At 33.7% G+C, this 24,508-nt stretch overlaps 2 protein-coding genes across 7 annotated transcripts; one reads left to right on the forward strand and one right to left on the reverse strand.

The window, feature by feature from the left end:
• Positions 1 to 1,019: 1,019 nt before the first annotated feature.
• On the reverse strand, positions 1,020 to 24,503 carry LOC106150867 (protein FAN-like). 6 transcript variants are annotated; one of them, XM_087010210.1, is made up of 32 exons: positions 24,401 to 24,503; positions 23,593 to 23,682; positions 23,164 to 23,262; positions 20,138 to 20,227; positions 19,099 to 19,197; positions 18,799 to 18,877; positions 17,459 to 17,517; positions 16,913 to 17,006; positions 16,195 to 16,311; positions 15,849 to 15,901; positions 15,303 to 15,435; positions 14,829 to 14,900; positions 14,444 to 14,546; positions 13,956 to 14,132; positions 13,652 to 13,731; positions 12,783 to 12,873; positions 12,428 to 12,491; positions 11,930 to 12,035; positions 11,524 to 11,593; positions 11,100 to 11,231; positions 10,711 to 10,753; positions 10,066 to 10,265; positions 9,608 to 9,728; positions 9,292 to 9,350; positions 8,902 to 8,969; positions 8,569 to 8,636; positions 7,793 to 7,916; positions 7,484 to 7,540; positions 7,020 to 7,197; positions 6,435 to 6,537; positions 5,957 to 6,069; positions 1,020 to 5,588 (listed from the first exon to the last, which is right to left on the reverse strand). In XM_087010210.1, the coding sequence occupies exons 4-32, from the start codon at positions 20,173 to 20,175 to the stop codon at positions 5,500 to 5,502; spliced, it is 2,790 nt and encodes a 929-aa protein (XP_086866336.1). In that variant the 5' UTR covers positions 20,176 to 20,227; positions 23,164 to 23,262; positions 23,593 to 23,682; positions 24,401 to 24,503; the 3' UTR covers positions 1,020 to 5,499. The 6 variants fall into 6 exon arrangements, with proteins under 6 accessions (XP_086866336.1, XP_086866334.1, XP_086866333.1 ...); XM_087010208.1 differs by having other exon boundaries at positions 20,138 to 20,243; XM_087010207.1 differs by lacking the exons at positions 23,164 to 23,262; positions 23,593 to 23,682; positions 24,401 to 24,503 and adding an exon at positions 20,969 to 21,126 and having other exon boundaries at positions 20,138 to 20,243.
• On the forward strand, positions 21,294 to 22,650 carry LOC106150889 (uncharacterized). Its single transcript, XM_013523905.3, has one exon. The coding sequence runs from the start codon at positions 21,294 to 21,296 to the stop codon at positions 22,482 to 22,484; it is 1,191 nt and encodes a 396-aa protein (XP_013379359.2). The 3' UTR covers positions 22,485 to 22,650.
• Positions 24,504 to 24,508: the final 5 nt, after the last annotated feature.

Genomic DNA, 24,508 nt, shown 5'->3' on the forward strand with positions numbered 1-24,508 from the left:
TACCAAGGAAACTCTATTTAAATATAGTTCATCTTTGACGGCACAGAAATATTGAAATCTCCAAGAAATATTTTAGATAATCCCCCATGGCATTACAGTAGTGTAACTTGACAATGTACTGTGCCAATATTGATGCACTGCGCCCACTCTTTATTCAGCAAATTCCCTGTGGTGCAGTCCGTCAGCTATTTAGCAATGACAGCTGGTTTCTACACGCAAGTCAAATAACCGATATCGGAAGGCATACAGGTATCTGGCAATTAATGGAGAAAAAGATTTAACAGATATCAGTAGTGTCTTCTTAATCACAAATTACACTACTTCGGACACGTGTTTGTGTTTTTGTGGCAACAACAGCACATAACAAATATCCCAGCGTTATTCTAAATGAATAAGATAGAATTAAAGTCAAATGTTTTGAATAGGGCATAAATCCGTCAGGTAAAGGTATCCAATAACAAAACTCGCTTTCTTTGAAAACCTACCCAATGTCTTAAATGAGATTAAGAATGAGATATGCTAAACAAGGCAGCAAAGCTGTCAAATGTACAGACAAAAAACAGAAAAAAAAGATGCAAAATAGGTCATTATGTCAATTTTGATGCAATAATAAATGCTTATAATAGCACAGTCAGTCAACACTGATTTTTAATCATGCACAACAGGTAACATGGTCAATAACAGGAGCAGATTCAGAGATATTTTCTGACAGTATTCCAAAGTATCTTTGTTGATCCATCCTCCATTTTGATAGTCTTCCAACAGAAACCCGTTTATATAAACTGTAAAATCTGACTGTCTTCCAGGAGACCCAGAAGATGGTCTTAATCCACCCTTTCAATAAGATTACAATGTCAGGACCATGAGAGTTAAAATTCACATGATGAAAGTCCCTATATATGAAAAATGATGACAGTGCATAAAATAATATTACATCGTGTTTAAAGACATAAATACCAATACAGCTGCTTATGTGGAAATACTGAAAATGTGCACAGCCTCAGGTGGATGGGAGTTAAAAATCACATCTTAAAAATGCCAGTGTTGGAGAAAAAATTAAATAGAAACAACAAAAATATAATTCTAATGAAGCTGTTATTCACTGCTTCCTTATTATGGACACTATGTTATCTAGCAGAGAGCTTAACAGGGAAATATCAACAAGTGTGCTTTATGAAATTTCAATTAATGGCTACTTAATTAGGTAAATGAGTTTATAGCACTGAAATTAGCCTTGTGAATACCCAAGGGGAATTAACAGACTGACCACACAAATTTGTCTATCAAAGGTCTTCAGGCCCATAAGTCACACCTTAAGAAAAGCAGAAAACAATAATGCACAAAAACAGGAGACTGCCCAATTCTGATGCAATAATACATTATGTTTAACTGCACAGTCAACATAAAATTTTAATTATGCACAACAGGTAACGCTGATGAAAGTAAAAGCATAAGGCTCCAGGCCCATCAGAGTTCAAGTTTTCAATTAGAAAGTGCCAGAATGAGAAAAATGAAAATTTCAAAAAAAATGCATAAATTTAATAAAAATGATGACCCAATTGACCTGGCTTTCTAATTTGAACTGCATGCCAATCCTAAAAATCGTACTTATAAGTTAAATATAATAATAAGTAACACAGTTTTCTTTTCATAATGTTTGCAGTAGCAGTGCAAAAAGATTATTGTCAATTTTGATGTAACATTACATAATAAATTATAGAATAATTATCACCAATTTTTGATTATTGACTATAAATAGCATGGACATGTAGAAAATTTGATTACCATTAGGCTTCATGTCCATGGGAGCTCTGAGTCCCACAATGAATATGCCAAAAAGATAATGAATATTTCACTAAGTGTATAACTTCCAGAAAAAGAAGCCAATTAGACTGCTTTTCCAACTCAGGCTGCATTTTAGTCCTGTGTTTCTTTTTTGAAAGTTTGACAGTAATAAGTAACACCGTTTTCCCATAATGGTCATCATGGCAGCAGCACCAAATATTGTGTTTTCTTCTATTTTGATGCAACATTACATAATGCTTAACAGCATAATGACCATCAATTTTAAATGATAAAATATACGTGTCATGGATTTTCAGAAAATGTGACTAGCAAGGGTCTTCAAGCCCGTGGAGGTTCTAAGTCGCACCTTGAAAATGTCAATAAGTGAAAAATTAAATTTTCACAAAAAACTGTTAAATTGCCAGAAAAATTTACCAAACAGACTGCATTGCCTACTGAGGCTGTATGTTAGACCCATGTTTCTTTCTTGTAAGTTTGAGAACAGCAAGTGACATGTTTTCCCTTAAATGGTCATCATAGGAGCAGTGCCCTAAATAGGGGTTTCTTCAAATTTTGATGCAACGTTACATAATGTTTAACAGCATAATAACCATCAAATGTTATTAATAAAATATTAGTAACATGGACATTCAGAAAACATGACAAGCAAAGGTCTTCAGGCCCATGGAACTTCAAAGTCACATATTGAAAATGCCAAAATGTAAACAAGACAGCACTGTCCTGAAATGGGTTTATTTCCATTTTTAACACTTTTTTAACATAAAACAAAATAAACATTTTACTGCCATTTTTATATGACCAACTAAGAAAATTGATGAGATGGGAAAAGTATCAATAGAACAGTGTTAAATGTCCAATTTCCTCCATTCTGAGATTCTGAACATATTGGATGATTGAATCTGACAAACTGCAATGATATGAGTTTATTTCCATTTTTGACACTTTATTACACAATACATGATAACAAGTTTACCATGTTTTTTTACATAATCAACTAACAATGTTGTAAAGATGCAGGAAATATCAAACAAACACTTTTACGCAACTAATTAGTTCAATAATGAGACTGTTAACATGCCTAATAATTGAATCTGAGGAAATGTGAAAAAACAGTATAACTTCTAAAATAATGGCCCGATTATGCTGATTTTTGAACTCAACCTGCATTTTAGTAAGATTGACCACTCCTGTGAATATAATGCCAATTGGCCAATCCGTTTTTCTTATATTGTGTTATCAGTGTTGCATTTATATTGAAAAGTGAAAAAACAGGATAAATTCCCTAAAAATGGCCCAATCATGCTGATTTTCGAACTTGACCTGCGTATTAAGAATTTTCATCAGTTCTGTAAGTTTCAAGCCAAAAGGTAAAATGGTTTTCCACTTACTGTGTTATCGGTGCTGCATATATGCTGAAAAAGTGAAAAAACAGCATAAATTCCCTAAAAATGGCCCAATCATGCCGATTTTCGAACTTGACCTGCATATTATGAATATTCATCAGTTCTGTAAGTTTCAAGTCAAAAGGTACAATGGTTTTCCACTTATCGTGTTATCGGTGCTGCATATATGTTGAAAAAAGTGAAAAAACAGCATAAATTCCCTAAGAGTGACCCGATCATGCTGATTTTCGAACTTGACCTGCGTATTATGAATATTCATCAGTTCTGCAAGTTTCAAATCAAAAGGCAAAATGGTTTTCCACTTATCGTGTTATCGGTAAAAGTGCACGGCGACGGCGACGACGGCGACGACAGACGCAGATGATGGCTATATGTACAGACACATCTGTGTCTGTACATAAAAATAAAGTACGGACGCTGTTGTCCCTCTCTCAGCGCAGGGCAAGGAAAGACCGTACCCGCGTTTATAACCCAGCCGGACTTAAAGGCTGACGACTACTTGGTTACGGCATGGTACTTACTCTACTTCTATGGTTACTGTAAATGCTAATCGCCGATCGCCTCTATTTTCATTCACTCCCGTTTCTACCCAAAAAATAAATTGTCAGCGTTAGAATCGTTTACCTACAGTTTCTGGTTGCCAGAATCATTTTTGAAAAACAAAACTGGTTTCTAGTTGCCAGGCACGTTAAAAAAAAAAAAATCGACACTAGTTTCTAGTTGCCAGAATCGTGATTTTACAAATAAAATAGATTCAAACTTAGGACGCCCTACGGTAAAGCGAGACACCAAGGGGCCGAAAATCTTTCCTCCGACCTGGTTTATTTTATCGAAGACAACGATCAGCGGTCATCAGGGCCTTGCGACGAACAGACAACTTCCGGTCCAAAATTTCGAAACAGTACAAAATTTCATAAAATTCGAACGTCTGGAATTTCTGAGCACCTCCCATTGCATGAATTTCGACCAAAAATAATTATTAATTTCATCTGTACGAAATTGATGACACATTACCGTATTGATGACACATTACCGTATTATTCACCTAGTACACGGTCCCTTCCATTTTTATCAATAACAATTATTGCTGTATTCTTCAGAGATATACATCTAAGTAACTTAAAGGTATAGTAAAGCAATATAAACAATAACAAAAGTATCCTTACCCTTAAAACCTTCATAATCCAGTCTAAATGTTTGCATTCACAAGGAGAACACATTCAAAAAACATCATTTTCAAATATTGGCTCATGTCTGTACAATCATATACATCAAATATCCATGTATCCTAAATCAATAATTTACAATATCATTAACCATTAAAAAACAATAATCTGGCAAGAAAATAAACAATCTTTATAACATATTAACATTACGCTTATTCACTGATATTATGTTACATTGCACAATGTGAATGAGCACCATAATTGAGCACAGTAGCCATTTCTTTAACCTTCATCTACTCATACTAGAAAAATGAAATTAGGGTGTCAAATTGAATGAGAATAGGTATAGACAATATCATGCAATTAGTTATCTCCCCCCCCCCCCAACATAAAAACATTTTAGTGATATATTTATAACAATTAAGTTTCTTTTCTCTTTTTGGCATCACTATTTGAGTGATACATATGAGAGAAGCTGCCTAATACTATCTTTTCCCATGCAGTGGCCATCCCATTCTTTTACAGTGATAAGTTCAGCAGTTACTAATACAGCCCAGGGGCCTGTGTCACAAAATGACTTATGTCAATGCCAGGCAAAGACAAAATTCATAGTTGCCTTTCACAAAGAATCTCAAAAGTCCCCTTTTCTTTTGTCTTTTTTAACTAATATGCTAAAGCTATTGATAACAAGTGTCACTCTCAGCAATGCCAATAGCCTTCATGTATGTACAGTGTAGGTATGTCAAACCACATTAATTTCAGGACAATCATCTGTAAAATACTCTCTGAAAGATATTGCAAAGTTGACCTAACACAGTGGTCCACACAATTTTTACCGGTGTAACACTATCCCATAACAATTGTTTTTTTTATGAAACAGAGTCCTGTTCTGTCTTCTTTTGTTCTTCACTCATGAAATAACTTATTTCTAAAAATCTAATGACAACTTGAGAGAATATCTATCAAAGCCTATTTTCATTCCTTCCAAACGATATGCCATGCCTGCTACTGCATCTCAAGTTGGGAAACTTCGCTCAAACTCTCTTCTCATCTTCATCATCTTCTTTGCGAAATTATCCCGCCCATAAAAAAACTCTTCTCAACAGCTTTTATATACTCCATTATTATTTAGGTCTCCAAACTAGCACTTTCCTGTCCTCTCCCCCAGAAACAACTTGACCGTCTTCACTGATGTCCACACATGTCACTGCACCTAAAAAACAGAAAATGGTGTGATGACTTTGATTACATTTTAGGGATGGATGGATGGAAAGATAAAAAATGAACAGAAATGAAGATAATTGCATAAAATTACTTCCCATATTGTTATTCCTAGTTTATATGTTTACATGCGTGAACCTGGTCCCACTTATTTTTTATATACACTTCGTTAGTCTATATATTTACCTTCATGAACCTTGTCCCACTTATTTATCAAATACACTTAATTAGTCTATATATTTACCTTCATGAACCTTGTCCCACTTATTTATCAAATACACTTAATTAGTCTATATATTTACCTTCATGAACCTTGTCCCACTTATTTATCAAATACACTTAATTAGTCTATATATTTACCTTCATGAACCTTGTCCCACTTATTTATCAAATACACTTTGTTCATGTCCCATAAACTCAGTGTCCCCATTTCATCTCCCATTAAAAGAATACTGCCATTCCAACACAAGCACCTGTAAAACAGGTCAATGAATTTCTTTTAAAAAACTGTCAGAATGCCTGACATTATTTTTATATCATAATGTTGCCATATCTTCAAAATAGTGTTGCCATATCTTCAAAATAAAATGACAATGTTTTGAAAATAATTTTCACTCATTTTCAAAAGTGATGTTGACATATAAACATTTTGCTCAAACATCTGCATTAGTACATAAGCTGCTATTTAGTAAGTATTTTACCAGGTAGCCTTCATTATCTGAAAAAATGACATAATACAAAATAGATATTCTCCAGTCTCTTAAACACTGTAACCAATTCAGGTTGGAAAAAAAATGATGACAAATAGCTAAGAAATACTCCCAGGTGGACTTAATACCTTATTTTGCTGTCCATGTGCATAGAGAATATACTGGTCCCTGTCTGAACATCCAGAATATTGAGAAAGTTGTCATCTCCGCAGGATATCACTCTTAAACCATCTGGAACACATAAAATATTAATTATGACAACTTCTTTGCATTACTGGGAAACAATGCACAAGTACAGTGCCAACATTTCTTGAATCATCAATAGTCACTGACAAGTGGTTGTATTAACAAGTAAAAGCTGTTCAGTGACCTTCAATGTAGAAAATTAAGCATGAAACATTCACTGGGAAAAGAAAAAAGTGACTCTTGTGGAAGAACATAAAATTTTGAAAACATGGTATAATAAGTTTCAGTAAGTTAAATTAACAAAATTGCCAAACCATAAGACACAAAAGTATTACACAAAATGGTTAAATTTAAATGTAAAGGTGAATGGGTGAGAATGACAAAATTAAAAACCATAGGTGTTTTATAACATTCTTATATGAAATGGCTATTTAATTATTAAATTCACAACATCAAGTCACATAATCCTTAGAAACTTCTTACATGCGACCATGGTAACAATGTGAAATTAGAAATGGCCATCCTACCAGAGCTGAACTGTGCTGTCCCTACTGCCCCCGTGTGGACTTGGTGCTGACTGACTACATAACAAGAACTGGTGTCCCAAATGAACAATCCTCCCTCTTGAGTGCCACACACCACAGTGCTGACATCTACAGGATTGCAGTGGAGGCAAGACACTCCACTGTCATGATCTAGTTCACCCTGCAAAGGTACAAACTTAAGCATTAATTTTGAGGAGTAAGAACTGAAAAACATTCACTGATATAGCTTTGTGAAAAGCACTGTAGCCACTTACCTACAAAATTAAGAATTTCGGATTTTGTGACACTGACAAGATGGAGGTATTCCATATACAAGATACAGGGCAAACTTACTGCCATGATGAACTTAACAATTTATCATGATCTAAATATGTATATAATTTGTGTTATACAATGTATTAAATATATATATGATACTGGTCTACACTTCCAGGTACTGGGCTCACCATAAGTTCTGGGTTACTAGAGCCGGCATTCTGAGTCTGGAGTGGGCAATGCCAAACCTAGAAAAAAAATGACAAAAACATTTTAGACTAGTGCAATATTAAAACAAATTAAAAGCAGAAAGTTTCATAAAGAATCAAATAAAGATACCAGTACATGATGAAAATTAAGATCCGATTTGTCAACAAATTTAAATTGGAATTAAAAAATAATAGAAAAGGGGAATTCACAATGACAAAAACAAGTTTAACAAAAACAGCTGCCATTATATAAATGAATATATCACAGTAAACAGTACAGCATATATTAACCTTGACAGTGGAATCCCATGAAGCTGACAGCAATGTGTCATTCTGCCACTGTATTGCTGACACTGCATCATCGTGTGCCAGAGCTGTGCCCACCACTCTGCCATACTCTACACTGTAAAGGTAGCTAGAAAATAAAAGTACAGGAAATATAATTTATGTATGTTTGTCTCCTCTGCAAATATCTAATATTTCAGAGCCAATGCAAAAAAAAAAAAAAAAAAAAAAAATTGGCATGTCACATAGTAACTGCTAGTTATTACAATCACCATCATCATCTATAATTCTTATAATAATAGTGCTGAGTAAGTACAAACATTAAAACATTATTAATAAAATAAATAATATATATAACATAAATGCAAGATTTATTCTATGTATCCGCATATTCTATTATAACACTACCTGTACATACAATTCCTGTTATAACACTCAGGAATATATATGAATATAACACTTCAGGAATATATCTGAAATTGCTCTATTTCACAACAGAGACTTAGCAGGGCAGATCATTTGTGGTTAAAGGGTGGGGGGGGGGGGGGGGGTGAGGGGGGGGGGGCAAGGGACGCTGAAAGCAAATATCCCTAACTTCCCACACTCATGCAGCAAAATTTCTAAAAAAAAATTCACCCTGTCACAACTAACACAATACATATCACATTTTAATATCTTGCTTTATACCAATCTAAAACATGACAGATTAAAAAATTAAAATATTTGAACGGAATGTACAACTTAACATGTACAACATTAATTCAGCCCACAGTTAGACTTACATATTGTTGTCCCAGCATCCAACTATGATTGTCTTTCCATTTGGCATAACGAAGCAGCAAGACAGAGCCTGTAACAGAAAAAAAGTTGTTGATGATTAATTATGATCAATAATCCTATAACAAACAAATAACAACTGTTCACAATCAAATAATCAACAAAGGCAACTGCCTCATCTCCAAAACACGGGTTTTCCTTAATAATAATAATAATAATAATAATAATAATAATAATAATATTAAAAGAAATCAGTGCCCCTCAGATTATTTTAGTATTGTGAATAATGTGTCGCCATTTTCTACAAAACGTAATCACAGTTTTGTGATTGTACTTACCATAGTTGACATATTGACACTTCTAAGCTGACTCTGATCTTCAAGGCTGTACATTTTGAGCATTGTATCTAGATTTTCAAAAATGGAGAATGAGCTCACATTAATCTTAAAAATGACATTTTTGTAAGTTAAACAGGGATGGGTTTATTGAGCAACACAACTGCAACATGTGATCCACCCTCAGGCAAGCCAAATCTGAATTTTTCTGTAAAATGTGTACTTATTTTATTCAATCCAGTGCCAAGTTTCTGGAAGTCTAGGACACTGTACAGACTAAAAATATGAAAATGACATTTATAGCAAAAATCTATTGTAAATAACAGAAGTAAAGAGACCTTTATCAAATAAATACTTTAGAAACATGAAAAAGGGAAGGAAAACAAAATTTACCTTGTGAAACTGAGAAAACACTTTTGAGATCTGCAGAAAACTTCACATCTGTTATGGCTCTGCAAAAACAAAAACATACTAAAAAGCTATTCTGTGTACTTATAAAAATTTCAACAGCCTCTTTTTGGTCCAGGACATAAATCATCTTAGAATTAAACATAATTATAAGGATTCAAAAACAAAGTTTATAGATAAACACAAAGAAAAAAAAAGAAAAGGAAAATGTTCTTGTTAAAAAAAAACAACACTGTAACAAGAATGCATGTACATATCCACTCTTGAATGTTTACAGATAAACATTAAATATAGTACTCACTCTTTGTGTAACCTATGTTCCAAGTATGGCATATTCTTTTCCAGTGATTTCCATTTTTTGTCAATTGAACTGTCATCCACATCTGATGCATTTGCCATAGTTTCTAAAAAGATTGGAACTTCTGGAAATAGATGAAGGGAGGACATTTGATATATTGTATCTGACTTGAGCTTACTTGCAGTATCACAAAATAGTACCACATTATTAAAAAATCCATTAAAATAGATTTTGGTTGATTATTTTCAAATTTATTCTTTTCTTAAGGCCCAGTGTTAATAACATCTTTTTCATTTATTTAAAACTCTAGATCCAAATGAAGTTAGAAACTACATATTAAACAGTTCATCATGTAATACCCTCAAATCTGAAGTTACTCAAAACTCTAAATCCAAATAAAGTTAGTAATAAAAACAGGCAGTCTCCACATAACCCCATCCCATGTGAAGTTATAAGTTTACCAATTTTGGGTGAGCTTTGAGAATTGGGTTCCTCTGCTGGCAGCAGACTAGAATTCCCTGCAGCCTGTCCTGTTTCCAGGACTGGTGCTGCCACCTTGCTGAACCTCTGTGGATGAGGGCTGGTGAACAGTTGTTTTGGAGTCTGTCCAAACTCCATAATCTGAACCTCTAATGAGGCACGCTCATTGGGATCTTTTATGCTGAAATATTGACAGTCTTGTATTATATAATATATCATGCATTTGTTGAATATAATGAAAAAAAAAAAGTACCACCACAAAATATTTCCTGAAGCATAATTGGATAATCACTGAAACAATATCCTGTACCACATGAGTGACATGTACGAACAGCTTCAATGTGTTATGGAAGACATCCAAGACATGTAATGTTATAGAATTGGGAAAGTTAATGATCTAATACATCGTTAGTGATAATAAATCAAGAAAACATGCTTAAATCATGCACAGGATATGGTAAAGAAAACTGCTACAAAACTAAAAATAAATTATATTAAGGTTGGTACATTATATTAATTTCTTCATCATACTATGATTCATTATTCGATCAAATACTATTCCATGTCCACAAGCTTAACCCAGTTTCTACATTCATGCTATATGTAAAACTAACAAGACACTATACCTCTCTAAATCAACTGCGCCTTCGTATGTCAAGTAGTAAAATACTACAAAGAAAAAGAGGAAATACAATTTAGTATCAGAGATCTCTTGTAAGTATCAGGGTGATTGTTCTTAAAAACTTCTAGTAAATCACAGATGAGTAAAATTATTTTGTTCTAGTACATTAGTAGCACAGAAAATGTTAAAAAAGTAATGCACATTAAGTATTCCCCATATCTACTTCACAAATATGGATATTCATTGAATAATATATATAACTGTGTCTTATCTACATTCCTCAACATTTTATAGACTAAGGATTAACTTCTCAATTTTCCCCATGGAGGATTATCTTAACCCCTGACCAAACATTATAGATTAAACCTCTATATGGCAACTGGCTTTACATACAGTTGTCTGCCTCATCTGCTTCCTTTCCACACTGTTTATATCCAAATATTAGGTCTATCCAGTGATGTAAGTTCTTTGAAACATAGTCACATTCTAATGCCTCTCTGTTCTTGCTGATGAAGTCATGAGGGTCTGCAATTCAAAAATAACTTGTATACAAATAAACAGTGGAAATTTATAATAAATATATAGAAGACTAGACAGAATCTTGAGTTCATCTTTTATTTTCAATTCTCAGCCATAAATATAGTCTAGTGAATGAACAGAAATAAATGTACTTTTAAAAAAATTAAAAAATTAATACAGAAAATATGAACTAATTACAAAGGATGTAATTACAGCATAAAGGGAAATTCAAATACAGCTTTTTCTATAATTTTCTTTGGTAATTTGTAAAATTTACTAGCTAGTGTATTTATATTACCTTTGGCCCACGGTGGTAACTCAACTGCTGCCACAGATCGACCGTCTTGCTTAATTCCGAAGTTTATTGCCTGAAAGCAAGTGTTTTTTTTTTTTTTAATTTACTCAGTTAAAACATATAACAGGTACAGAAACTAATGTAAACTTGAATCCAAATCTCTTCCAATAACTACATTATTCTGCAAATTTAACAGACTGGTGAAATCCATCAGTTATCAGTGCATTTGGGTAAATCTGAACATCGATACTTGGTTTTTGTGAACAATTAATTTTGTACATATAATACCATGAAACTCTGTTCATCCTCTTATTGCTATTCAAAAGAAAGCCTTTAGTTATACGTTTTATCAGCGACAAGAGGAGCAAGCTGTTACGGTCCTCGTCACCACCAGATTGTTATCACTCACATTGGCATTGGTTAGGAAATCTCTATACTGCGGCTGGTAGAACTCAAGAATTAATTCTTTGAAGTCTGTTGCACTGTTTAGACAGTTATTCCACGTTTCTGCCACACTTAATCAAAAGAAGGCAAACTGTCATCATATTTACAAGCCATTCTACATTTGATAGCTCTGAGTAGTAAATTTAAATAAATCATCACTTAATCAGTACTTATATATAATGTGTATTTGTTCTGCTTCTTGTAGCACAATTAAATGAGAACTATTGTTACTGTAACATGAACACAACATCATTCAAATTGTAATGATATAATTAACATTCTGCTCCTAAGTAGACATTTAAGTTAATATATATATAATAATTTACTATTATGCTTTTTATTTATAGTTTTACAAGCTTAATATATAGAAAAATTGAAGTCAGTTTTAAATTAATAAAATGAAAACATGTTCTTAATTCTATACAAATTACAAAATGGCTAAAGCGATTTTCATCAAAATTACCTGTTAAACATTCTATCAGGATGGTCAAACCTTCCGTTCTGCAAACAAAGTACGTAATCTGGAGCTAGAAACAGAGATAAAAAAGTCTGAATCTTTCAGAAAGAAAAGCGAAAACGAGAATTAATAAATATAGTTGCCCAAAAATGTATGAAAGGGACACTAACAACACACTCTGTTAACCCTGAAATTGCTTAACAACTTTGGCTGCATGATAAGATGGAGTATAAGTGAAATACATACAAACTTTATCTTAAATTAATATACCAGTAGTTATGATAAAAATTAACCATGTAAAATATACTGCATAAATAAGTCTCCCAATTCGAACATTTGTACCATTTATTTTTTCACTCACCAACTCTTGACAGGTAAAAAAGCACATATCCTGGAGTGGAATAGTGAGAACCATACAAAAACTTGGGGCCAGGCATCTCAGCTGCTCTTTCCTATATAAAACAACAAAATAATACAACCTTAGGAAAAAATAGATGTAGTAAGATGGATTTTTTTTCTATATTATAGATCCCTAAAGCCATGTAAAAAGCATTCCACTAACCTTTAAGGGGCCCGCACACGGTGAGCATTTGGCACGCGCCACTTGAGCTGCGCCGTTTTCTCATCGTTTGCGGGGGTAATTTGGTGAGATTTTTGCCTCTCGCATGGCTGAGCAAAATATCTCACGTGTTTGATATTTTTGGTCTCTTGAGGCAAATGTCTCGGCATGTGTGGGGTGCAAGCGCCAATTGCTCACGCCATGCCAACAATGCACATGTGCCGGTAGCCGGAAACAAAGAAAAATGGCAGCCCCCAGCGAAGTAAACAAAAATGTACATTATAGTTAGTCTGATTGATTAACGTGGTCACCATTTGCCATTACTTTCAGAAAAAAAATAAATATGTAATGTTTCCTTAATCACATGATCCCACAGTTCGCGGTGCGTCCGATAGGGGCAGGTTGGGAGGCACCTCTGCTGAGCAAAGAGCGCACAGTTTGCGGGGAGCTGAGCATCGCGAGCAGCTGGCGCAGCGCAAGTGGCACGTGCCAATTGCTCACCGTGTGCGGGGTGCTTTAAACAAACAATGTTAACTAATATTATACTCTAATATTATACTAAACAATACAAAGTTTAATACCAGTACTAATCCATTTACAACCAGACTAGCCCAGATAGTTGTGATTCAATTAAGGAGTACTAAATTTAGTTAAGTAAATTTAATTCTTACCTTCAAGCTGGCCAATCTCTCTTGATTGAGGGCCCCTATTGGTTTGCTTAAATCACGGAATGTGGATGGACTTTCTAGGTCTACAATTTATACCAAGGATATGATTCATAATTAGCCTCATTTATTTCAAAAATATATGGTGCTGTATAAAACCATTAATAAACTCAATCCAATAATCTGTAAATAAAAGTGTTTTTATCATAGCTACTGGTTTTTAGTAAAAAAAAGACCCTAAAATGACCCAGTGACCTTGAAACCTAGCTAATGGCCTTCAAATGACCCTGTGGCCTTGACCTACCCTTACCTAACACAGGACTTGTGTAGTCAGCTATGACCCAGGGGAACACAGGGTACTGTGTCAGGTCATTTATACTGCGATCTGCCATTGTGTTCAGATATAAAAGATAATCAAAGTTGGATATGACCCCATTCTGCCATTTCAAGGTCATACTGGCCGTCCCCATATCCTCTAGGTGGACATCTAACAAGAAAAATAAATAAATAAATAAATAAATAAATAAATAAAATTCCCCTTAATTTTCATTTCCATGTCATTTTCTGAAGACTGCATTTAGAGCAGAACTTTCTAAATATCATAATTTTGTTGTTTTCATAATTATTCTTAACAGTTACGACTTAACTTGTCAGTGTGACAAGTGCATCAACAGCTGTTGGAGGCCCATTAATTTGCTGTGATAGAATTTAAAGTTTATAGATATATATATATATTTAAAGTTTAAAAATTCTTCGAACCATAATTTCCAAAATGGACACACCTAATCAGTTTCTTACCAGTTTGCTTCACCAGTTCATTGTACAGTATGTTTCTTTCTTCTTCTGTCTTCATGGCTAAGTATAGGCAAGCATCATCATAGCCATGATAAATCTCCAAACCCTAGAAATATAAAATCATCCAATGGTTCAGTTAACAGCTTGAAAAAACATGAAAAGATTTGTTCACTACATTTATTTAACAAACTTTTTCTAAATGGTATGCTTGAATGAACATGTATGCCCAAAAGTATTTCGGACAAAAAGCAAATGTCAAAGCTTTATAAGATAGTGCACAACATACCTCAGCAGTAGCAGTACATATATTCATTAGCCTCAACACGAGGCTTTACACATTAATTAAAGAATTTATACCATAGGCTCCTTTCCACTTTTTCACACCTACCACTTGTTGAAGCAAAAAACGCCTTTTAATAACCCTCTTGATAGCAGACAGCTTTATTTTTGTCACTGGATTCTGAAAAAAAAAAGGTATTAAATAAAAAAAAAAAAAAAATCAAACTTCATAATCTTGCAATGTTTACATTTAATTTTATTAATACTATAAAAGCAACAGTCAAATTGCGAATTTTCTATTAGATGATGCATTTTGTGCCAAATTAATGTTGCAGAAACCATGACAAGAGCAGAAAGCCAATGATTTTTTTTTATATAAGGAGACCTGGATTCAGCCGAAATTGTAATGTTATCATATCTGTCCCTCCTGAATGGTCTGTTTTATAAATTTAATCAAAACTTTTGAGGACTATAAACAGATGCACAGAAAATTAGACAAACCAATGAGGATAAAAACATAATTTATCTCCTTTACTGGTAACAATAAAAATAAATATTTGTGTTATGTATGAGGAAAACTTACAGGGTCCACATTGTTAAATGGCTGGAAATAGAGCCTACTGCAGGTCAGCATAATTCTGCCAGGGTTGGTGACCAGGGGTGTGATGTGGTCACCCTGGCTCTCTAAGATTATTTTTTCATAGATATCTTCCAGCCTGTAAAGAATCCCTTGAATATTGTAACAGCAGTCGGCTCCACAACCTTTTGATATATCCATAATTCATATAATCTATGGCACCAACTGACCAATGTATTTTGAAGTGTGTTCAATATTTTTTTTTAATATAATATATTTCTAATTAGAAATGATAATGTCAGGTTCACATTCATACACTTAATGGTTTTTGAGTATAAGTTTCACTGGAACCCTTTGAAAACTGCAGAATAATCGGAATAAATTTTCTGTCAACATAATTTTCTGTCAACAAACTGACTCAACCACTCCTCCAACAAATCATAAATTTATACACAGTCCCTAACAGATAACGCAATTCATAAAACAATTTACAGAAATCCTATTTTATACTTTAGTATTTATGAAAATATCAAATAAAGATTTTTAACATACCAACTTGTATTGAATTTGACTCTTGATTGTCTGGATAAAACAATAGCCCTGATCTGTAATTGATAAAACATTGATTAATAGTATATCAAAAATACATCAATATATCAAAACTGATAAATAATTTAAAAAAGATTATTTTCATTTCATTCAGTCTCCAATTTTAAATTAGCCTTATATCAGAAGTCTCTTTTAATAAAAAAAAATCTTAAAACTAAGAAACTATTTCATATAAAGGATAGCCTTGACTACGGCATTGGAATGAGAACACAATACCTTTTGAGTCAAATCAGAAGAAATGTTTGTAAATCTGCAAATGTCATCACTGAACTGGCATCTCTGTACTCACCATATTACTTTGGTCTGCCAGGGACAATGTGGAGGCCCGGTGCAACTGACACATCAGAGGGACACAACTATCAACTGTATTATAGTTCAAGGAGAACATGTGCTTCACTGATTTTTCCTTAAAAAACAAAGAACTGGAATATATGCATTATGATGACTATTTAATATCAATGTCAGACTCTGTGATTTCAATTTCTGAAGTTTCAGAAGTGATGTATATAATCCCAGTTGAATGCCATCATGAACAATAAAAAAAAAATGTAAATTTGCATCCTTTATGATATCATCCTTTGTGAATGATATTACAAAGTACAATTGTTCAAAGTACCTAATATACAAATATGACAAATATGCTCAAACAGAGAACAGCATTAGGACAAAACTATTTTTCTTCGTACATTGATACAACCCCATGGGAACTCTTGCTGAATGTAATTAGTTAAACACACCTCTTCAAATAGTCACCAGCTTTTCTGTATTGTACTCAGTGCTAGGAGGTATGTTCATCTGATTGCATTCAGCGGGAGTCCCAGTGGAGTTGGATCGATCTACGTAGAGCGATAATTTCACTAGGAATGGGTCCTTTAAATACACTGTGCTTTTCTTCACCCTTTAAATGCTCTTATCAAAGATTTCCATTCAATCTGCTTTTCTTTCTGAGATAAAGCAACTGTATAAATAGTACAAAATCAATACTTTATCTGGAATTCCAAACTTACCCTTTTAAAATCAAATGGTTCTATAACATTTCCTTCCTTCATTCCAATAACAGCATTGCTGACTATCTGTAGTACTTTGTTCTTAGAATCCAATCTAAAAAGAAAGAGAACATTATTATGAACTCAATTTTTTTCTAAATTTACCAAGTTGCTACATTTTTATTGGGGGCGGGAGGTGGGGGAAAGAACAATTAACATTTAAATAAAGCTTTATGTAACAAAGGAGTAAAAATAGTTTTTCATGAAAAGTTGAACTTTTAAAAACTGTATATTCTTACACATTAAAAAACAAACTCTCAAATGATATACACCAATTTCTGTAAAAAATTCTTATTATGCCTAATAATTACTTGCAATTGAGGGTTGGGCAATTATGCCTGTCTTATTGGGTATTAAACCAAAACCACATCTGGAAAAACTCACTTAAACAAAGAATTAAGTGATATAAGCAGTTGTATACAATCCGTTAATACAGTTCTGCTGTGACCCTCTTATACAAACAGTGTAATCAGGGAGCGTGAACCATTTTAGATTCAACCTCTTTACCTTGAGAACAGAGACTGGGGATCATAACTTTCCACTTTCTCAACATCTCTGAGTGGAAACTGAAAGATAAAAGAATTGTCATGAATTACCATTTACTTCTCTGTCTTCATTCATAATTAAGCTTTGGCCTTCAATGAGATCAACAATGGGACTTGTGGTTTTGTATGGACTTCTTTTAACCTTTTACATCATCAATTTGAAAACAAATCTTTGCATTGCATTAAAAGGGAAAAAAATACCCAAATCACAATATCTCAATAACAATCAAACTTTTTTCTTTCTTATTCCTTACATAATCTTTGAGACTAATGATGGAGCAATTCATTTGAAATTCATTTCAGATTCTGTCCAAATCTTTCAAATTCTATGCACCACCTCACCTGGTAAATTGTGACCTCAAAAATAATCTCCCCAAATCCAAAGTTGTTAAATAACCATACTTATACATAAACTTTATAACTTCTCACCAAAGACTGGTCTCCAAAGAAATTTTACTGCTAACTTAGGCCCCCTTGCCATAGGGCCCATTCCCATAGATTTTAGAATGATCTATCCCCTTGGGGAGTCTCACTAGATTACTGTCAGATAATCCGGCTTAAATGTCCGTCCCGCCTTCTACAAGCTGTAAGGGGGTAATTATCTTTCATGCCTGGTCAGGTGACAGATAATTAGCGTGAACCCCCAGATAGTTAGGTCGATCTAGTTGGATCGATCTAATATCTGGGAATGGGGTCATAGACACATAGGCCATGGCAAAGTGGATCCACACAATGCTGCAGGGATTCTCCCCGAGTACAGTCAGCTTAAATGATTACGTAACACACCTCCTCTTAGTGTTAAAGGGATAATAACTGTTTGTTTTGGCCAAAAAATGAATTTTCCCAGAGTAAACGACAATTTTCCCATACTTACCAATGGATAACGAATCCATTTCTACATTCAAAGTTAGTACCTGGTTTTTTTCTAAAAAGTTTGGTTTTATGTTATATTATAATCCCTTAAGAGATTATAACAGAGTATAACCATCTATGGAGGTTACATGGTCTGTGACAAGCTCAGATATCAGAATAATAGCTATAACTGCTGTTTTCTTGTGGTAAAACAGAATATATTATATTTATATGAGTTGTTTACAATGTTTTTATTGTGAAATATAGATCTCATACGAAGAGTTATTATCCCTGTAAGTAGAGTACAGAAAAAGTTAGTTATTATGAGTATGTTGGAAACAAGGAGGCGTGTCATTAAGTTAAGCTGATTGCACTTAGTGAGAGTACCCACAGAGTTGGGCTGAGCTATGTAGACTGACGTTGTATTTATGGGTATGGGGTCTTACATACCCTAAGTATAGGATACTGTATGTCAGATGGATCAAATAAAACTGACTTGGAGCATATCTTAAGCCTCCCCTTCTGCTTCCTGTAAAAAAAAGTATGAACGTTGTAAACTCAAAGTATACTGTGAAGTGAAAAGATTTTTAGCAAAGAGAGAAAAAAAAAACTCAGAAATGGTATTCTTAAGAGAAACCAAATACAATTTTATTGGTAATTTATTGGTAAATATGACCATAATACGTCTATATTCCAATATCTTAATTACCTTTTAATTGCCTCGTCTTCATATTCCAATATCTTAATTACCTTTTAATTGCCTCGTCTTCAGATGGTGATGGTGGATAGTAAAACACACTGAAATCCTCAAAATAGATTTCTCCAGGATCCAGCAGCAACAAGGAGAATCTACAAAAAAAGGGGCATTATGTTATTGGCAAGGATTTTTTTTCTATAAAATTTCTTTCAAACAAATGCCTTTGAAATGAATACCGGTAGTTCTATCTATTATGTACAGTTATATTGTAGCATGATAAACAGGGGTGGATTGAGGCTGTCTTCTGGTTCTCTCAGAAGACAGTCAGATTTTTAAATTTACATTGAAGGGCATCTAATTTTTTCAATCGGAAGATGGTCAGAAATGGAGGATTGATCAACAAAGATAATTTGGACCCTTACGAAAATTTCCTATAGGATTTCCTATAGGATCCTATAGGAAATCCTATAGGAAATCCTATAGGAAATCTTATAGGATCCTATAGGAAATCCTATAGGATCCTATAGGAAATCCTATAGGAAATCTTATAGGATCCTATAGGAATTTTTGTAATGGTCTGAACATAAATTTAAAAAAAATCAGCTTCAATGATTTGGTACAAAAACATTCCTAATGATACAATATTTCTCCATAAAAGATTACTTTAAAATGATCATTTTTTTTCAAAAATTCTTTAAAAAAGAAATTAAAGAATTTCTATAGAATCCTATAGAAGACTGTGAAGATTGTGCATTATAAACAATAAAAAGCATTTTTGCTTTAATAGTGATATATAATTGACAATTCAACTGATAAAATGGACCTATATCAAATATTTATTGTTTAGAATGATATATGTTTATAAGATATGCATTTTTCTCAAGATTTTAACTTACAACAATTTCCGATAGGATCCTATAGGAAATCCTATAGGAAATGTGCCCTATAGGATCCTATAAGATTTCCTATAGGATCCTATAGGAATCCTATAGGATCCTATAGGAAATTTTCGTAAGGGGAAGACCATCAGAAAATATCTCTGGATCCACCCCTGATAAATACATGGAAAATATAAGAAAAAAAACTGCTCACCTTTCCTTTGGCTGTGTCACAGCTTCAATAAAAGCCATAGCTGAAGAAGAGTTCTACATGTACTAGTACAAGGATCAAATCCCCCGCATCCTAGAACACCATCATTCTAAAATTTACACATGATAATTAAAACCTTGATGAAAGAATACAAGGCAGTATATTAATATTACAGTTTGTTAAACATGTGACAGTGTCTGGGGTAGTGCTAACACTCGCCAATTTAGCCATATGCTAAAAATGACAAAATTGGCTAAACAAAAAGGGCTTGATTTGACTTGTTTTAGTGAAATTATAACCATTTGCATAACAAATTGTCAAAAAAAGTGATTTGGCTAAGCGTAAAAATCACTAGCCCTACCCCAGAGTGTGAATGGAAAATGATCATGTTATTGTTATCAAAATGCTGACATGAAGAGGAATGTGAAAGATCTTCAATCAAGTTAAAACATTTTTTTTAAATAAAAGCCACTTTGAACAGAGAAGACCCTGCAGCTGAACATAATAATGGCTTCAAAATAACATAATAATGGCTTCAAAATAAGTGTGGACAACAAGTCCAATGTAAATTGAGCGGATTGCATTATTGCCTCAGTTTTCAACTTCAAATACTTGGTATTTCTTATCTGTATAAGTTCGAAAATTGGTCGAGGTGAAGAGCAAAATCGAGAAAGGGTCTGAGTACTTGAATCACAACATTGTTCTCTTTCAGTTTATTGTCAACTGCGTCAATATTTTTAAAAATATTTATATTTATTAAAAATAATCTCCCAATGTGTGCTTTTACGGCTTATTCATATGGATTGATTTTCTTTGAAGAAATGCACATTTTACCTGGTAGTCAAACGCCTGGCCATGAGTCACGGTAGCGAATTTATAACCGGAAGTAGCGCTTCTGTATTTAGAGGCTTGAAACGTTATACCTTGATAAAATATTGCACCCGGAGTCGGGGAATAAACATGAATGAATTAGTTTACACCGGAGAGGAACTGTAAAAGATAAAGCTATGTGACCAGATTCTTATCAAAATGTGTTTACACATCATGCAGAAATTCACACAGATGACAAGTATTTCAAGAGGATTTTGAATGAAAAGGTAAACTTCTATTGTGACCAGCTCAAGTTCCATCAAAACCTTTAAGGGATAGAATTGTAAACATGGAAGAATACAAATGCCAGAACTGTAACAAGACATTTGCTAATAAGCAGTTGAGAATTGTTCATGAAAAAATTCACATTGGACAGAAAACACACAAATGCCAGTACTGTGATAAGACATTAAGTTCAAAATATCATCTCAATGTTCACGAAAGAATTCATACTGGAGAGAAACCATACCTGTGCCAGTATTGTGATAAGACATTTATTCAAAAAAATAATCTCATTGTTCATGAACGAATTCATACTGAAGAGAAACCATACAAATGCCAGTACTGTGATAAGGCATTTAGTAGAAAATGGAATTACCTTGTTCATAAAGGAAATCACACTAGAGAGAAACCATACAAATGCCAGTACTGTAATATGACATTTAATTATAAACAAATTTGCAGCGACCATGAAAAAGCTCACACTGGAGGGAAACCACACAAATGCCAGTACTGTGATAAGTCATTTATAACAAAACGGAAATGCGTTGTTCATGAAAGAATTCACACCGGAGAGAAACCTTACAAATGCCAGTACTGTGATAAGACATTTAGTAGAAAGTGGAATTGCATTGTTCATGAAAGATTTCACACTAGAGAGAAACCATACAAGTGCCAGTACTGTGATATGGCATTTATTAAAAAACAGAAATGCATTGTTCATGAAAGATTTCACACCAGAGAAAAAACATACAAATGCCAGCACTGTGATAAGGCATTTAGTAAAGAACATCACTGCACTGAACATGAAAAAATTCACACTGGTGAGAAACCATACAAATGCCTGTTGTGTGATAAGGCATTTGCTTCAAAATATTTTTGCCTTATTCATGAAAGAAATCACACTGTAAAGAAACCATACAAATGCCAGTACTGTGATAAGACATTTACACTACAATGGCATTGTAGTCGTCATGAAGGAATTCACAGTGGAGAGAAACCGTACAGGCGTGTGTTTTGTTGTAAGACATTTGTCAGCAGAAATGAATGTGATATACATGAAAAAGATCACATTGATGTGTCACCTGTCCTGACAGCACATAGACCATATGATACGGAAGTTAATAACGGTAAAAATCTAGTCTCTCAGAATAATAATGGGGCATCACAGGAATTAGTCAAAATTGAAATCCAGGAATACGATCCTGCAATTAGAGAGCAACCATACCCTGTGGCCCTGTTTAAAAATGCATTTGCTTAGCTCTTTGTATGAAACTCTGTATACTTGTATCATGATGCAGTAGTTACAAGGTAAAATGATTGCAAGTTGCATTTTGGCGTATAATACCCAAACAATTGATAATAAGTAGAGTTGATAAATAACATATTAATAAAATTGCTTTTCAAAGCATATACTAAAAAGATAATTTAGCTTATCCTTGTCATTCTTTAAGTTCCGAAAGGAGGAATTCCACAGTTCTGAGCACCAATTTTCTTAAGTGGCAAAGTGTGTTTTTACCAGCTAGGTAAAATAGATACACTGGCCAGGAAGTATAATTGTGAGTGTTCTTCACTGAATAGATTTAATTTATTACATTGCACTGCACATCACATTACCCATCTGGGTCAAACATGATGGGTTATATAACAAAATTGTATCACACTGACAGTTCACAGAAAATTTGAGCAAGTCAAAGGTGGTCTTGATATAAAGACAAGGGTGGCAGCTTGTTTATTTGTTGATCTGCTTTACCTGTCTCTGAGCCACTCGCCTATGGCTTTTATGCAGAGATAAAACCCACCTTATGCCATGGTCATTATCAGTTTATTCAGCTACTTAAGATAGAAAGGGTATTCTTAAGAGAAACCAAATACAAATTTATTGGTAATTTTTTGGTAAATATGACCATACTACGTCCATAGTCCAATATCTTATTTACTTTATAATTGCCTCGTCTTCAGATGGTGATGGTGGATAGTAAAACACACTGAAATCCTCAAAATAGATTTCTCCAGGATCCAGCAGCAACAAGGAGAATCTACAAAAAAAGGGGCATTATGTTATTGGCAAGGATTTTTTTCGATAAAATTTCTTTCAAACAAATGCCTTTGAAATGAATACCGGTAGTTCTATCTATTATGTACAGTTATATTGTAGCATGATAAACAGGGGCGGATTGAGGCTGTCTTCTGGTCTCAGAAGACGGTCAGATTTTCAAATTTACATTGAAGGGCATCTAATTTTTTCGATCGGAAGATGGTTAGAAATGGAGGATTGATCAACAAAGATAATTTGGAAGACCGTCAGAAAATATCTCTGGATCCATCCCTGATAAATACATGGAAAATATAAGAAAAAAAATGCTCACCTTTCCTTTGGCTGTGTCACAGCTTCAATAAAAGCCATAGCTGAAGAAGAGTTCTACATGTACTAGTACAAGGCTCAAATCCCCCGCATCCTAGAACACCATCATTCCAAAATTTACACATGATAATTAAAACCTTGATGAAAGAATACAAGGCAGTAAATTAAAATTATATTACAGTTTGTAAAACATGTGACAGTGTCTGGGGTAGTGCTCACCAATTTAGCCAAATGCTAAAAATGACATAAATTGGCTAAACAAAAAGGGCTTGATTTGACTTGTTTTAGTGAAATTATAACCATTTGCATAACAAATTGTCAAAAAAGTGATTTGGCTAAGCGTAAAAATCACTAGCCCTACCCCAGAGTGTGAATGGAAAATGATCATGTTATTGTTATCAAAATGCTGACATGAAGAGGAATGTGAAAGATCTTCAATCAAGTTAAAACATTTTTTTAAAATAAAAGCCATTTTGAACAGAGAAGACCCTGCAGCTGAACATAATAATGGCTTCAAAATAAGTGTGGACAACAAGTCCAATGTAAATTGAGCAGATTGCATTATTGTCTCAGTTTTCAACTTCAAATACTTGGTATTTTTTATCTGTGTAAGATCGAAAATTGGTCGAGGTAAAGAGCAAAATCGAGAAAGGGTCCGAGTACTTCAATCACAACATTGTTCTCTTTCAGCTTATTGTCAACTGCGTCAATATTTTTTTAAATATTTATAATTATTAAAAATAATCTCCCAATGTGTGTTTTTACGGCTTATTCATATGGATTGATTTTCTTTGAAGAAATGCACATTTTACCTGGTACTAGTCAAACGCCTGGCCATGAGTCACGGTAGCGAATTTATAACCGGAAGTAGCGCTTCTGTATTCAGAGGCTAGAAACGTTATACCTTGATAAATTGCACC

Source organism: Lingula anatina, chromosome 4, assembly GCF_051362555.1.
Source record: "Lingula anatina isolate TDL-2025a chromosome 4, LinAna3.0, whole genome shotgun sequence".
NCBI lineage: Eukaryota > Metazoa > Brachiopoda > Lingulata > Lingulida > Lingulidae > Lingula > Lingula anatina.